The sequence below is a fragment of the Lepidochelys olivacea genome (assembly GCF_965140295.1).
Source record: "Lepidochelys olivacea isolate rLepOli2 genome assembly, chromosome: 9".
Classification (NCBI taxonomy): domain Eukaryota; kingdom Metazoa; phylum Chordata; order Testudines; family Cheloniidae; genus Lepidochelys; species Lepidochelys olivacea.
Window position 1 is genome coordinate 17,096,894 of NC_140419.1, and position 14,598 is coordinate 17,111,491.

Below are 14,598 nucleotides of genomic sequence, written 5' to 3' on the forward strand. Positions count from 1 at the left end.
AATCAAGGGAAGGATGCCTTGCCTGAGCAGTACTAAATCAAAACTAGGCAGTGATTCAGAGTATGGCCCTCTGCTTGTGGACTGCGGTTGTGTAAATGTGTAGTAATGTGTAAATGGGTTATACTAGCACACTAGAAACATCCATCAATTGCTCTATATGAGCAGGGGCACATTAATATGTGAAATCCAGAAATCACAGGACCATTTTGTAGTTTTCAAATTCACTATGTGCTGCAAATAAGCCTTTTATATGAAGACAATTTGCAACTGCGTGTATTGTTTTTGGGACTAGACATAAATCTGAGGACCTGACAATTTGCAGTTATTAAATGCTGTGACTAGACCTACTCAAAATTTTTAATTAAAAAGGGACATTTTTGCAAAAATCTAGAAATTTTGGACTTTTTTATAAGAATAGGATTATAATTAAGATGTCCTGGTAGGAATAATTATATTTCACCTACCATTCCTCTTGTATTGTCAAGCGAGGCAGTCATCACTTCTCATGAACTCTTGTGTAGTATTGCTCTGTTCGGTGCTACAGTTGCTGTGTTTTTCCCCAGAGGTGGCTGCACCTCAGTGGTAGGCAAAGTGCTGTCTAATGGCATATGTACTTTTAAAACTCTATAGTAGTGCAGCTGCCCCAGAGGTCACCCAATAAAATTAATAGCAGGTTTAAAACAAAAGGAAGTCCTACTTCACACAACACATAGTCAACCTGTGCAACTCTTTGCCAGGGGATGCTGTGAAGGCCAAAACTATAATAGGGTTTAAAAAAACCCAACCAACTAGATAAGTTCCTGGAGGATAGGTCCATCAATAGCTATTAGCCAGCATGGGCAGGGTGTCCACATGCCCTGGGTGTCCCTAGCCTCTGTTTGCCAGAAGCTGGGAATAGATTGTGATTGCCTGTTCTGTTCATTACCTCTGAAGAACCTGGCACTGGTCACTGTCAGAAGACAGGATACAGGCCTAGATGGACCTTGGCCTGACCCAGTAGGGATGTTATGAAAACACAAAACCACTGTAAGACCGTTCTCATTACAGAAGACATGAATTTTAAAGATTTTAGTCAGCACAGAGCTCCACAGATACAATTCACTTCCAGTTAATCAATTACCCTTGTGCTTTGCAATCATATACATTATTTTACTATCTAACCTCATTTAACTGGAGTCATTTTGACACATGCACAAAACTGGCCATAAAGCACCTATATTATTTTTTTAATTCTAATGTTCAGTATTCTGGACATTTTAGTATTGACTATCCCTTACTTTCTTGTCTCTCCCTATATCTGCCCTCCCAATGTGCAAGAGCTATAAACAGTTTGATATAAAAATCTGTATGGAATTACTACTTTTTGCCCTTTGCACCTTTGCCAGGCTTTTCTTTCCCCTTTTCTTTTCCTTTCTTATCTTTCTTTCCTTTCTTTAACAGTTTTTGAAGCTCAGCAAAAATTCCAAGCCCCTTCTGCACCATCTGTCCACGCCACCAAGCCTGGATCTGAAAGAGAGGATGGAACAATATTGTTACCTCGAGGAGAAGAGGGTGACTTCAAACAATTGAATTGAGCACTATGTCGGCTAGTATTGATGCAAAAAGCTGAATACATTGGGGTCTGCTGGAGTAAACTGGGGTTAAATTCCTGATTAGACTAAATTAATTTAAATTAAGAGGACCTGCCAACCAACTAAATTATATTTTTCAGATTATTTCCATGTGGTATTTTAAAATTAAACTAAAATTTCTCTAAGGGAGGGAACACTGTCGTTGTTCTCTCAACTCTTTGGTCCAGGCAAGGACTTCAAGTGAAGAGAAGTCATCTTCCCAACTTCAGATGTCCCTATTTGGCTGTTACGTTAGCCCATGTACCCACAGCCAATTTGGACCTAGCTAATTGTCCTACATTGGGCCCCATAAAAGGGAAGTTGTTTCCTTTCGGATGTTGGGTAGCAATGTGTTAGAAATAAGAGACAATAACTGTGGGAAGGGAAGAATTTGAAGTACAGGAAAATCAGGGAAGGGAGGACCTGCCCTTTGTTCCTCATCCCCATTTTTTGAGCAGAATGACTTTACTGCCCACTGGTACTGTAGACTGAGCTTCTAATAACCATCTAGGACAGTGATACTCAAACCACAGTGGTTCAGGAGCCAAATTAGCAATCATCATTACCCAAAAGAGCCACAGTAATTCATTGTTTCTTTTTCTCTCTCTCATTTATATTATATAATTAGAATCTCACAACAAAATGACTGACCAAGTATTCTACAATTGGCTAATAACATAGTAAAAGCATCCTGATTGGTTGTTAATTATCATTGTTTTAATATGTGCTACAAAGAGCTGCAGGAGACATACTAAAGAGCCACTTGCAGCTCCTGAGCCTCAGTCTGAGTATCACTGATCTAGGGCTGTTCCAGGCTGAATCTCTGTGCCCCCAGGCTCTACAGTCTTGGGACTAGAGGCTGCAGCTTACAGCTTCTTTCCCAAGCAGGGATTTGGCTTAATGGATCTGCACTGTGCATGGACCCAGTGGCCATCCCCCTGCCAAGCCCACATTCCCCATTTGGCAATGAGATAGATACCTCATTGTGTGCAATGGAGTGTCTGCTGCTTTACTGCCCCACCATAGCTGACACAGAATTTTTAAGATACTTCAGGGCCTTGCATAGCATGCCCTGTAGAATGTTGTGTCAAACACTGAATTATTAATAATGCAGTTTGTGCAGTGTAGTAGATCTCTTATGCCTTGTACCTTTGTAGCCTTGGCCTTTTGATGCCTCTTTTCCCGTAAATACTCCCAGATAGCCAAGTTCCCCTGGCTGCACACCTCAACTGGGGGGTCTGTCATAGGGTTCCCATCCAGCAAGACAAGCTGCAACTTCTGAAGATTGTCCAAGTTTTCTGGGAGTTGGAACAACTGATTGTTCTGAACAAGCAACCTTTGCAAACCTAAACAAATAAAATCACAAAACTGCAATGCACAGACTAATAATAATCTGGAGTGTTTCCCTGGGTATGTTTACAATAAAACAATGTATTGCTGGGGTGTGAAATATTTACTGTGTGTATATAAATATTTCCCAGTACATCAATATATTATTTCATTCTATAGTACAAAGGGCCTAGTTCCCAAACATGGAGAGATTTTTCACAGGACTTCAGTAACACCAATATGTTTGTTCTAATGGTGTGATCAATTTTTTTTTCTACAAAAATATCAACAAGAAGGTTGTTACTGCTGTTGTGCCTTTCTACTTCCACAGCCCTGAGTTATGAGCTTTTAGGCTTAGGCTCAAGGTAATTGCAAGAATACAAAATTGTTTTTCCCCCAAAATAAGAACTAGAGTGAAGCACTCAACAGAAAGCTTCATTTTCTAAATGATATGCCACACCCTGAGGTGGGTCACTGGCAATGAGAACTAGACTTGGGAGCTGGGGATCTTAAAGTATGATCCTCTAAGCTTAAAAGACACCTGTCTGTTAGCCAAGGCTGAAATCAGGCTTATTGACCTCTATTTGTGGCCCAACCATCATTAGGGGAGGAGAGAAGGCCACACTGAGTGGGTGTGGGTTACATAAACACCACCTACACACTGCATCTGTGCCTCATACTCAGGGGAGTTTTGTGAGGCAGCAAAATGCTTTCTTGGTAAGAAAGCTGCAAGAATTGTTAACTGTTCTACTTTGTTATCGACCAATTTAAAAAAACAATGCTATATTGCATCTAAATCTATTAAATAGGGGAAAGTCTTCAACAGATCATCAGACAATAAGAATTTTTAATAATACAGATTACTCTACCTAGTCTCTCATTTGGACCAGGAAAGGTGTCTGGGTGAGAAGAGGAAGACTTTTGAACTCTGAAATCTCTGCTTAAACTTGTGCCCTTACAGACACAAATGCATATGATGTTTTTTCACCTTGTACTTGACATATGGAGTCTGGGAGTTCTTTAAGGAGGTTGTTGTGACAGTCAACTATTTCTAGGTTGCTCAGCAAGCCGATGGAAGGTGGCAGGTACTCCAGACAATTGTTCTCTAGGTACAGCTCTTTCAGATTCTGGAAAAAAATGTGCATGATTTTCTATTTAAAAAAGGATTTGTTTCCTTAGGGAGATCATTGAACAATGCACAACTGAACATCGGCAAAAGCAAAACATACGACTGGGGAGATAGCATTGTTAGGTGCTCAGATACTATGGTAATGAGTGTGATATAACTGGATAAACGTACCCAGCAGTGTTCTCTGAGTTTGAGCATCCCTTTAAAGTGCCGCATGACCTATCAAGGCTTGAGAATTTTCTTCCTTTGCCTTGGTTCATAGTCATGTACATGCACTATGTGGTCCTGTCACTCCTGCATGCTAGCAACCTCTTGAAAGGTATAGCAACTGCTCTGTAGGCAGGCAAAGAGAAGGGAAAACATGAATTCCATCAGCAATTGGAAAGTGGCTTATTGCCTAGGCCTTGGGGGTGATTGAGCACCCAGTAAAACACGGGTTTAACAATGCTACAGCCCTGGTGTAGAGGCCCAACACATTTTATGGGATCAGAAAGATAAACATACATAACCTATTCCACATAAGGAGAAGGAAATAATAGAGAATCTATGTGAAATAGGTTATATATAATATAGATAGATAGAGATACCTAAGTCTTGGGTCCATCAACTTTAACAAGACCTGTTTGTTACAAATGTTTTACCCAATCCTGCCAGACCTCAATGGACCCAGTTCTGCAAGGTGCTGTGTCCCATTGAATTAAATGGGACTTCAGTGTGCTCAGCACCTGCTGTTTCCAGGCCCTGTACACCAAATCCCACTGAAGTCCATGGAAGGTGCACTTGTGGAAGGCCTGTGGGATTGGGATTCATTCTCTTCAAACAGCTTACTTCTTCTGTGCTTCTTTGTGGTACCAGGCAGAGTTATTATTGAGCTCCTCTCCCTCCTCTTTTTCTTACCTGCAGTTTGCTGATGTCTCTTGGAAGAGTCATGAATTTGATCCCTTTATCTTGTCCCAGATATAATTTCTCTAATGACTGAAGGAGAAAAACTTCCTCTGGAAAAACACTGAATCTGTTTCCAGTCAGACCAAGGCATTTTAAGTTAGAGAGTCCCGTCACCTCTGGAGGTATCTAGGCATGTTCCAAAACATACATTTTAAAAAAATACATTTATTTCCGTTAAATAGCTATGTTTGGTTATTTGTTGTTTGCAGTTCTGGGAAATACTCTCTCACATTACTACAGATCAATGAAGAATATCATGCTGGCCACATTCTATTACATTGCCATATTATGGCTGAAATTTTTGCAACATTTCCCTGCCATATTCCGTGACTGAAAGGTGTCTCCATGTAAACTTTATCTGAATTAGGCTATTTCTTAGCATATATGTTCCTTCCAGAAGAGGCTACCTGGAGAATGAAATGTAAGAACAGTTCCTGTGCTTCCCAATTCCTCTGACAGTATCTGTGTATTATAAGATAATTTACGTAAATTAAAATGTTAAATTGGATCATTTGCATATATTACCACTTCCACAAATTTAGCTTTCAAGGGAAAAAAAATAACACAAATCATGATCTCCTGGCAGAAGATGGGGAGGATTGCATTATATCACAAAAGGGAAATGTGTTTGATGCCCTAAGAGCAAGACACCCATTACTGTTGTTCATGTATTGACAGATTTCAGCTGTATAATTGTCCCCTAGGCTAGAGTAAGATAATGGATCTAAAAGCATTAACAATTTGTACATCCATTGTAAACTTGCCTCCTGCTCTGTTTCAAATAGTATGTCACATTTACTGATACTAGGCAAGTGCAATTATCAGACCGTTACTTCAGAAAAAGAGAGGAATAAATGGAGCCAGGCCCTTTTAGCATCTAATCTCTGCTATTCAAAGCAGGTTACCATGTCACTTTTTAGTGGTTTGGTTTTGGTTCCTTTTTTCCTGGCTGAATATCTGCTTGTCAGTGGCAGTTGGTTACAGGGGGTAGTGAGGCTGTCATGCACATCAGCATTAGGAAAGAAACGTTCTGAACATAATAACTATCCGTAGTTTTATTAACTGCAATTTTAATTAAGCTACCGTCACTCATCCGCTCCAATGGCTTTAAGAATGGGTTATTCTAGCACCTTGCTGCCTTTGGGTAGCGTATAGCCGTGTCTCATATCACAAACAGCTTGTACATAATGCCTTATAACAGGGGTGGCCAAACCGCCTCTTGCGAGCTGCATGTAGTTCTTTTATAGTTAAAGTGCAGCTTGTGGAATCCACCATGTCATCCCTCACATTTTCCACTGGGTGTGGGGAGCTCAGGGTTTCAGCCCCACAGTGCAGTGGTCAGGTTAGGAGCGTCTACCCAGCGGGAAGCGGGGTCTCGGGGCATCAGCCCCACAGGAAGCACCTGCAGGAGCTTCAACAGGAGCAGGGCAGAAGCCCCGAGCCTCGGCAGACGCCTCTCCAGGCAGAAGCCCCAAGTCTTGGCAGGCACCTCCTGCAGGGCAGAAGCCTCGAGACCCCCACCGCCCTGCTGCAGGGCAGAAGCCCCAACTCCTGGCAGGCCTGCTAGGTTCTCAAACTTCTGAAGATTATCATCTGCAGCTCCCAGGGTCAGTAAATTTGGCCACCCCGCCTTATAATGAACACTGCACAAGCATCAAAGAAAATATCCTTCAAGTAAAGCACCGAAGTACAATTCTTCCATATCATATCATTCTTGGGCAATCTAGGCTCCCATCCTTTATGAAGCTCATGTTTTGCACCCCAGTACCTGCAAGGACCTTATTACAGGATTGGGGCCATCAAGTACTTAGAGGTGAAAGAATTCTTGATGCCTTGGGATATAGTTTCAAGACTCCCATTAATGTTAAAGGAAAACAATGAATAATTAGAATACCTTAGATAGCTCAATGCCATCCTATACACATGTGTTAAAGAAGAGCGAGCTCTAGCTATCTGAATAGATTAAAAATTAAGTTGCAGGCCAGCTTTGGTATTGACACTCATTGAATGTGGCTAGCAGTGACAGTGAGAACTGCCAGGTTACTGATACCTAACTCCACTGCGTGGTGGAGGGTAGACTGAATCATGATAAACCGGCTCTGAATTGCAATGGAGGAGAAATGAAAAAGGGAAGGTAAATTATATTGCTTCTACCGCTGCCCTCATCCAGTGACTAATGTGGATGAGACCACTCCAGCAAAAGGCATGTCCCTAAATTGGGAAGAGAGAAGAGAAATTACAGTAGGAAGTCTCACTGTATGGGAAGTTGGAAACATTTTGGCTTCTGCATTGGGTAGACCTCTTCCCTGTAAAATAATATTCAACAGTTATAGTGGTGCTTTCCAGCCAAAAATCTCAGAGCCCTTTGCAAAGGAAAGTAAGTATTACCAGTTCTGTTTTAGAGATTGAGAGACTGAGGCAAAGAGGTGAAGTGACCTGCCCAGGATCACACAGCTGGACAATGGCAGAGCCAGGAACAGAATCTTTTGTTTCCTGCTTCCCCAATTAGTGGCATCTCTATGTGGCTGTGCTGCCTGGCATAAGGATTGCTGGTGTTTGCATACCTTAGAGTCTTACATATTCTTGAGTCTCACGTCCTTGAAGTCAGGCTTGTATTATTATTACTATTTATTATTTTAGCATCTAGGAACACCAGTGATGGGCCAAGACCACATTGTGCCAGGTGCTGTACAAACACAGAACAAAAAGATGGATCCTGCCCCAAAAGACCGTGCATATGATTATCTCCCTATGTTGTAGAGTTAAGTGGCTCATACTATTACATTTGAGATGCATATTAGCCTAGTGAATTTGAAGTGTATCTAGAATCCCACGCCAAAAATAAATAAATCAATACCTCATGTATTTGATTGTCATCCAGTGACAATATTTCCAGATTTTCCATAGCACAAATCTCTTTAGGGAATTCATCAAAGAAATTTTCACTGAGATCTAATATCTTGATACAGGTTAATCTGGTAAAGGAAGATGGTAGCATTTGCAAGCCAGTGTTTTTCAAATAAATGAGGCAAAGGGACATCCAGTGGCAAATCTGACGTGGAAACTTTTCCAAGTTGTTACCAGACAGACCAAGCTCGTTCATTTCTGTGAGCTGCTTGAAGCTAGGAGGGAGCCTACGCAGGAGGTTATTAGACAAATCAAGCACAGTCAGTCTCCGGCAGTGATGCAATGTATCAGGGACTGATAACAGGTTATTGAAAGCTAAAAATAGTTTCACTAAGTTTGTTAAAGATACAATCTCTTCCGGGACAAAACTCACTCGATTTTGTTCCAGATCTAGTATTTCCAGGTTAAGAAGGTGACAAAGCTCCAGGGGAAAGCTTTCAAATCTGTTTTTTTGCAGGTAGATCTCTTTAAGTTGTCTCAGATTCACTACTTCTTTAGGCAGATACCTTAGATTATTGCCAGAGAGTCCAAGCAGCTCAACATGATGGAGGCATTTACAGATCTCCACTGGGAACTCATCCAAGTTTACATCATAGAGCCTGAGCTGACGGAGAGCCTGCAGTTTGCTGATTATATGCAGCGAACTGTAAGAGAGTGGATTGCTACTTAAATCTAAGCTCTGAAGATATTTCAGCTCCCCAAGTTCTTCACATACGTTGTGTATGTAGTTCTTATTCAGATAGAGAACTTTCACCTTCTTAAGACGATGGATATCACCTGGGATGTTTTCAATTAAGTTTTTTTCCAAGTGCAATTCTTCCAGATCTTCCAGTTCAAAGATTTGTAAAGGGATAGTTGTCTGTTGCTTATTGGCTAAATCAATAAAAAATATCCGATCTGTGACGTGTACAGGTAGAGCATCCTCCTCTAGTTCTTTAGTCTCTTGTGTTTCCTGTGAAATCTGCAAACTGTCATTCTCAAGAATTGTGGTATCTGCCCTTGAGAAATGAACATTCACTGTGATGGCATCAGGGCTCTGCTGAATCTCAACCATCTGTGCTACTTATTTTTAACTCTAAAGAGAAAACAATAAGGAATCAGTAATACTCCAACTTTAACCCACTTAAATAAATAACAATCAAAGGATGAAATAGTTCAATATTTAGGGGCAGATTCTGACTTCAGATGCACCCATACCACTGAAGCTGATGTTACTCACTGACATCCAAAGCTTGAAAGAATGAAAATAAAGGCATTTTTTGGCCCTTAGTGTATTGGTAAAGGCACAAAGGGCCAAATTCAGTGGATGAAATGCTACTGAAGTCAACAGAGATGCATCTGCTTACACCATGACTGAATTTAGCCCAATGCGCCAGAAAGTCCTAGGTATAAAATTATTTGGACCAAATTTTGTTCTCAGCTACACCAGTGTAAATTTGGAGTAATGTCATTGAAGCTAAAGCAGTTACTGCAATTTATACCAGTGTAACCAAGAGCAGAATTTGGCCCTATATTGTCAAGTGATTTTAAATTGAATAAACAGTTCTTACATAGGTTTCAGAGTAGCAGCCGTGTTAGTCTCTATTCGCAAAAAGAAAAGGAGTACTTGTGGCACCTTAGAGACTAACAAATTTATTTGAGCATGAGCTTTCGTGAGCTACAGCTCACTTCATTGGATGCATTCAGTGTGTTCTGAAATAAATTCAACACCTTTTTTGAAGTAAGTTTTATGTGGCAGATCCTCATTTGGTGTAAATCAGCATAGCTCCATTGAGCTATAAAAGTTTATACCAGCAGAGGAAATGTGCTCATATTCTTAAAATGTTTTCAGTACAGATCAATTTGGATTTCTCCTCCCAAAATTCAGTGTTTTTTTCAAAGTTTCCAGTTTACTGGAGCACCAAACAGTGATACCTCCTGGAAATTAGATCTTTTCTATCATTAAAGTGTCCCGATTTTCATATTCTAGTATTGCTTTGGAATTTTTGCTCAACTGGGGCATGATCTTGATTTCAATGGGAGTTGATGAACCTAAGAAGCATCACGCCTTTATAGGCTCAAAGGCAGCAAAACACTTAATTTAAAGCATGTGCCTATGTGCTTTGCTGAATAGGAACAGGATTATCCACATTCAGGCTAAGGATGTGTTTAAATGCTTTGCTGAATCAGGACCAGAGAGTTGTCCTATGGGTTTTGTGCAACAGGCACCATGTTGGATATAGTTTTATGATTATACTGCCCCTAGCATAATGGCCTCCAGATCTCAGCTCAGGCCTCTGACCACTACTATATTAAATAATAATTCAATAATAGCAGAGTTTTACAAATTATATCACCATTTTACATGACATTTATTACTTCTATAGTTTCTGACCAATATGGACAAGGTACGTGTCATTTGAATCATATGTATATACGCATTTAAAATCCTAGGATTGCAGAATGTTACTGAATAAAGGAAAATAGGGAATAATAGGAAGAGGAGGGGATTAGCTCACTTGCATCTGATGTCTTAAACCTACTGGGGTGGACGTCATGATCCCACAAGTCAATGTTCAAAGAGTAGCAGCAGCAGCAGAGAAAGCAATGGGAGGAAAAACCAAGAGGCTGGTGGCTGACTCATTTACCTCTACATCATAATCTCACTTGAAAGGATGTCATAATCCCAAAGATGAGCTGTTTGCAAGCATCAGCAGAAAGAGAGAGAGGAATGAAAAATATACAAAATAACAAGTGGTATAGAGAAATTGGATTCAGAATGTCTGTTGCCCCATCTCATAAAACAAGAACAAGGGAACAATCAATTAAATTGAAAGGCAGCAAATTCAAAGCTGATAAAAGGAAATACTTTTTCACACAAGCCGTAAATTAGACTGCAGAACTCATTGTCACAGGATGCCCTTGAAGCCAAGAAATTAGCAAGATTCAAAAAGAGATTGGACACTTATAACAAGAATATCAAGAATTATAATAGTAAATGCTAAAAAAAAAAAAAAAAGTTTTGGAAGGCATATAAAATCTCATGACTTGGGATTTAAACCAATCTCTGACTATTAGGGGCTAAGAGGAGAATTTTTAGGGAGCAAATTATCCCTCATCTGCCTACTGCAGCATTTCTTGCATGTTCTTCTGAAGAATCCAGTGCTGGCCACTCCCTCAGCAGGATATTGGACTGGATGGACCACATATCTGATCCAGTATGGTGATTCTTGTGTTCCTATGAATGGAAAAAGAGATGGGGGGGAGAGAGGGAAAGAAGCTCAGATTTGGAGACAAAGCAGTAGCCATCATAACCATGCAGTTTGGGATAAGTTGGAATAGTTCCAAACATGCAGGTTGGAATAGTTTTCTATTTTTGATGTAGAACCAAAGTTCGTGCACTGTCATACACCCTGCTTCTGCCCTGTGAGAGGCAGCAGCACATGTCCTGTATACAAGGGTAATATTAAGACAGTGACAGACAGCAGAAAAATGTATTAAATGAGAGGGACTGATACAGACACCTGTGTGAACAGACTGGTCTGCCCCTTTAAGGATGTCAGGAGGCCTGGGACCAACCTGTCCTGGTCAATCATCAGACACAGTGCAGAAGGGGCAGGAGCTCCTTATAAAGCTCAGCTGGAGGCCTGCAGAGTGTTGGGTGTGGTGGTCATTAGTCCTTCCTAGGTGGGGGAGACAGACCAGTAGCATACATGTGGTGGAGAACACAGGTTGGTGAAGAAGATGGTCCAGGGGTTACAGGACCTTGCTACCTGCTAGTTGTGTGAAGACAATTATTGACTGGTGGTTCTGGACCAATTCTTGGAGATCCTGCCTATGGGAGCCCAAAGTTGGGTCAGGCAGTTTTGGCCATCATCCGGGGAGAGACCTGAACAGAGCGGGAGTGTCCGGGGGGAAGAGCAAGAATGGGAGGTTGGGGGAAGCTCTCAAGGGGTCAGACTCCTGCCTAGCCCTAGATGTAGGGTTTCAGAATGGTTCAGCTCCACAGTGTTGGAGAATTTCCCTTGAGGGGGGAGAAGTCCTGGGGGTAGGTTACTGATCCAGCAAACCTGGGCACATCAAGAGAGATTGCCCAGTAATAACGTGCAATTATGCAGGGTGCTATTTCATCCAAGGGGTAGGGGGTTGGGACTGCCTCCTAGCAATTCCTCCATTAAGCAACATGTAAGGCATCCATTAAAAGGACACACAAAGTGGGTCAGAGCACCAGAAAAAGGAATATTTCCAGTGAAGCCTGTTAGGGGCACCCCTATCAACCCTCCAATTTCATGGTTCTGAGAAATTGATGCCATCACAGGATGAGACTCAACCAATTCCAAGGCTTGTGTGAGGGGGAGAGGGAGGTAGGCAGTTTGTGGCTTTGCAGGGAGGACCCCAATCAAACATCCTCCTGTGGAGGGAACCCCAAGTTTGTGGCTTTTCAGAATGAACTCCTCTGTATGGAGAGGTATTTTCATGGCTGTGTAGGGGGACTCTGCTCCCATATGTTCTTCACGGGGAGGGATCCCCAGGCTCACGGCATTGCAGAGCACCCCAGTTCAGTGCATTCACAGGGCCAGTTTCACCCCGTTGCAGAGCGCCCCTGGGAGGGGTCCCCAGTTTCATGGCGCTCCGGGGATACCCCAAGCTAATGCATGGCATGTCTCGCAAGCGAGGGGCTTTGCTGGCACAGGGAAGGCTCCGCGCCAGCAACCGCTGGGTCTCGGAATCAGCCCGCCCTGCGCGGGGGCGTGCGAGGGTGACCCTCGACCAGGGGCAGGCTCGCTCAGCGCCTTCCCTCGCAGTGCCCGCGGGGGTCGTTCCTTACCTGAGTGGGACGAGGGGACGCAGGCGCACTGGAGAACCTTCCGGCCGCACGAGAAGCGCGTGCGGTCGCTGTCCCCACGGCAACCGCGGCCGGGGACCTGAGCTCGCGGCGGGGGCAGCGCTCGGGAACCCCCATGGCAGCGGCCGCAGGTAGCCACGGGGGGGGGGCTGCCGCGTGCCGCCGGGGCCCCCGGACTCTGACCCCCCAGCCCCGGGGAGCCCCAGGCATTCAGGGCGCAGGGGCCCGCCGGCCGGGGAGACCCCAGCCTGGCGTCACGGGGGCAGGAGGCCCGGTGCGCCGCAGGGGTGGGGGGCTCACGCCGCCGCGTTTCGTGGGAGACCCCGGTGCGTAGGGTGCAGAAGCAAAGGCGGGGGAGGATATTCTCCACGGCGCCTCTGGGCGTGATCGGATCTGCCGCCCCCCTTGCGTGCAGGGGGAGAGACCGGCCAGGTGGGGCACGGCTGGAAAGGACCCACAGGCACGTAGCCCAGGGCCCCATTCTGCCGGCCCAGCGGCGCTTCCTCGTGGGCACAATGGGGCTGCCTCCATCCGCCGTGAAGGCGATGCACGCTCGGCTGGATCGGGCCCCTACCCGGTGAGCTGTGCTTTGCTACGCCTGATTTTTTTTTTTTTTTTAAAAAAACTTCTTTGAAACTAAAACCTGTGAGGCATATCGTTAATGTTTGAAGCATCCACTTGTAATGGGCAAACAAGCGACTCTTACAAGCCCAACAGAAATAAGGGGAAAGCCTTTAGAAGAGATGGGTGTGTGTGTTTGGCTGTTTGTAGAAGGGGAATTGATTTATTTTTTAATATTAGGCTATTCCCCCCCCCATAGTGTGACATCAGAGTTGGCAGTGAGAGCACCTAGAGAGCAGTGTGATTTTTGTGAAATGACAGCTCACTCCTCTGAAGGTAACTTTATTGCTAGAAAAGTTATGCCATAAGTTAATATGTAATTTGTGTTGAAATTCTCCACTGCTGCATATTGACACACATTATTTATTATTTAAGGAAATATCAATATAAGATACAGGCCTTTAAGAGTATAGTCTAATTTAAAAGTAGATTAAAGATGATCAAGTATGTTGGAACAGTGAAATCTATCTCTTGGTTTTGCTTAGTAAAATTCAGTACTCACACCCTTGGGCTTGTTATTTTGCCATGGAGGAAAGAATGTCTGGGTAGTCTACACTGCAGCTGGTCACAGGCAGACACACTTGTGCTAGTCAGGCTTGAGCTATCGCACAAAAAATATCAGTGTGGATTTTGTGGCTTGGGCTCTCAGGCACTCCCAACCCCCTGGATCTTAGCTAGGGTGGCTAGCCTGCCTCTCCACCAGGGCCAACCATGCTGCTATTTTTACATGCTAGTTCAAGCTTAACTAGCATGAGTCTGTCTACCTGCCCTGGGAGGGTAGCTCCCAGCTGCAGTGTAGAAATACCCTATATGTACAATCCTATAGTAAACATTGTGGGAAGATTCTCTCAAGCATCCAAGATTTGTTCAGTGCAGTAGAGCAGAGGAGTGGTTCCTGATTCTGTGGGCTTGTCTGCATCAGCCCCTGTGTGAGTTAGGGCCTTGTCTTCAAGGTCTGACCCGTAGCCTTTAACAGGCCAATCTGTTAATTTATGTAAAAACTCCAAACTGCCTTGTCTTCACTAGAGTTTTACTTCGAGGTAGGAACATGCCATTTTTTCCCCTAGTGAAGACAAGGGCCTGCCTTGAGTGCTCAGGAATGTATGAATAAACATGTACATATGCAAGGACAAAATATAACTCTAAACTGGACGAAGGATGCTTAAGTGGTTGTTTTGCCTTTCATCTGTATTACGCTGTCATTTGCCTGATGCTGAATATTGATTAAAAGT

General features: G+C 43.3%; 2 protein-coding genes across 9 annotated transcripts in view; one reads left to right on the plus strand and one right to left on the minus strand.

The window, feature by feature from the left end:
• Positions 1-1,077: 1,077 nt before the first annotated feature.
• On the minus strand, positions 1,078-12,817 carry LRRIQ4 (leucine rich repeats and IQ motif containing 4). Of its 3 annotated transcripts, XM_084639605.1 has the most exons (7): positions 12,728-12,805; positions 11,027-11,137; positions 7,871-8,995; positions 4,966-5,139; positions 3,928-4,066; positions 2,760-2,956; positions 1,078-1,506 (listed from the first exon to the last, which is right to left on the minus strand). In XM_084639605.1, the coding sequence occupies exons 3-7, from the start codon at positions 8,972-8,974 to the stop codon at positions 1,357-1,359; spliced, it is 1,764 nt and encodes a 587-aa protein (XP_084495731.1). In that variant the 5' UTR covers positions 8,975-8,995; positions 11,027-11,137; positions 12,728-12,805; the 3' UTR covers positions 1,078-1,356. The 3 variants fall into 3 exon arrangements, with proteins under 3 accessions (XP_084495731.1, XP_084495733.1, XP_084495732.1); XM_084639607.1 differs by lacking the exon at positions 11,027-11,137 and having other exon boundaries at positions 12,728-12,817; XM_084639606.1 differs by lacking the exons at positions 11,027-11,137; positions 12,728-12,805 and adding an exon at positions 10,419-10,849.
• LRRC34 (leucine rich repeat containing 34) overlaps positions 12,729-14,598 on the plus strand; it is a 36,216-nt gene continuing 34,346 nt past the window's right edge. Inside the window, exons 1-2 of one of the 6 annotated variants that reach the window (XM_084639613.1) lie at positions 12,734-12,876; positions 13,566-13,642. In XM_084639613.1, the coding sequence (XP_084495739.1) occupies positions 13,621-13,642 (22 nt within the window). In that variant the 5' untranslated portion in view covers positions 12,734-12,876; positions 13,566-13,620. Of the gene's footprint in view, positions 12,877-13,565; positions 13,643-14,598 lie in introns of those variants that run through there. The other 5 variants (XM_084639608.1, XM_084639609.1, XM_084639610.1 and 2 more) reach the window with 5 other exon arrangements.

What these genes read in the sequence shown, in the direction of transcription:
- LRRIQ4 (XM_084639607.1), bottom strand. Translation starts at nt 8,974, where the DNA reads ATGGTTGAGATTCAGCAGAGCCCTGATGCCATCACAGTGAATGTTCAT. An exon ending in ATGACAATCAAATACATGAG is followed by an intron (nt 5,140 to 7,870) that starts GTATTGATTTAT and finishes GAACATGCCTAG; the next exon opens with ATACCTCCAGAGGTGACGGG. An exon ending in CTCCATATGTCAAGTACAAG is followed by an intron (nt 2,957 to 3,927) that starts GTGAAAAAACAT and finishes TTATTTGTTTAG; the next exon opens with GTTTGCAAAGGTTGCTTGTT.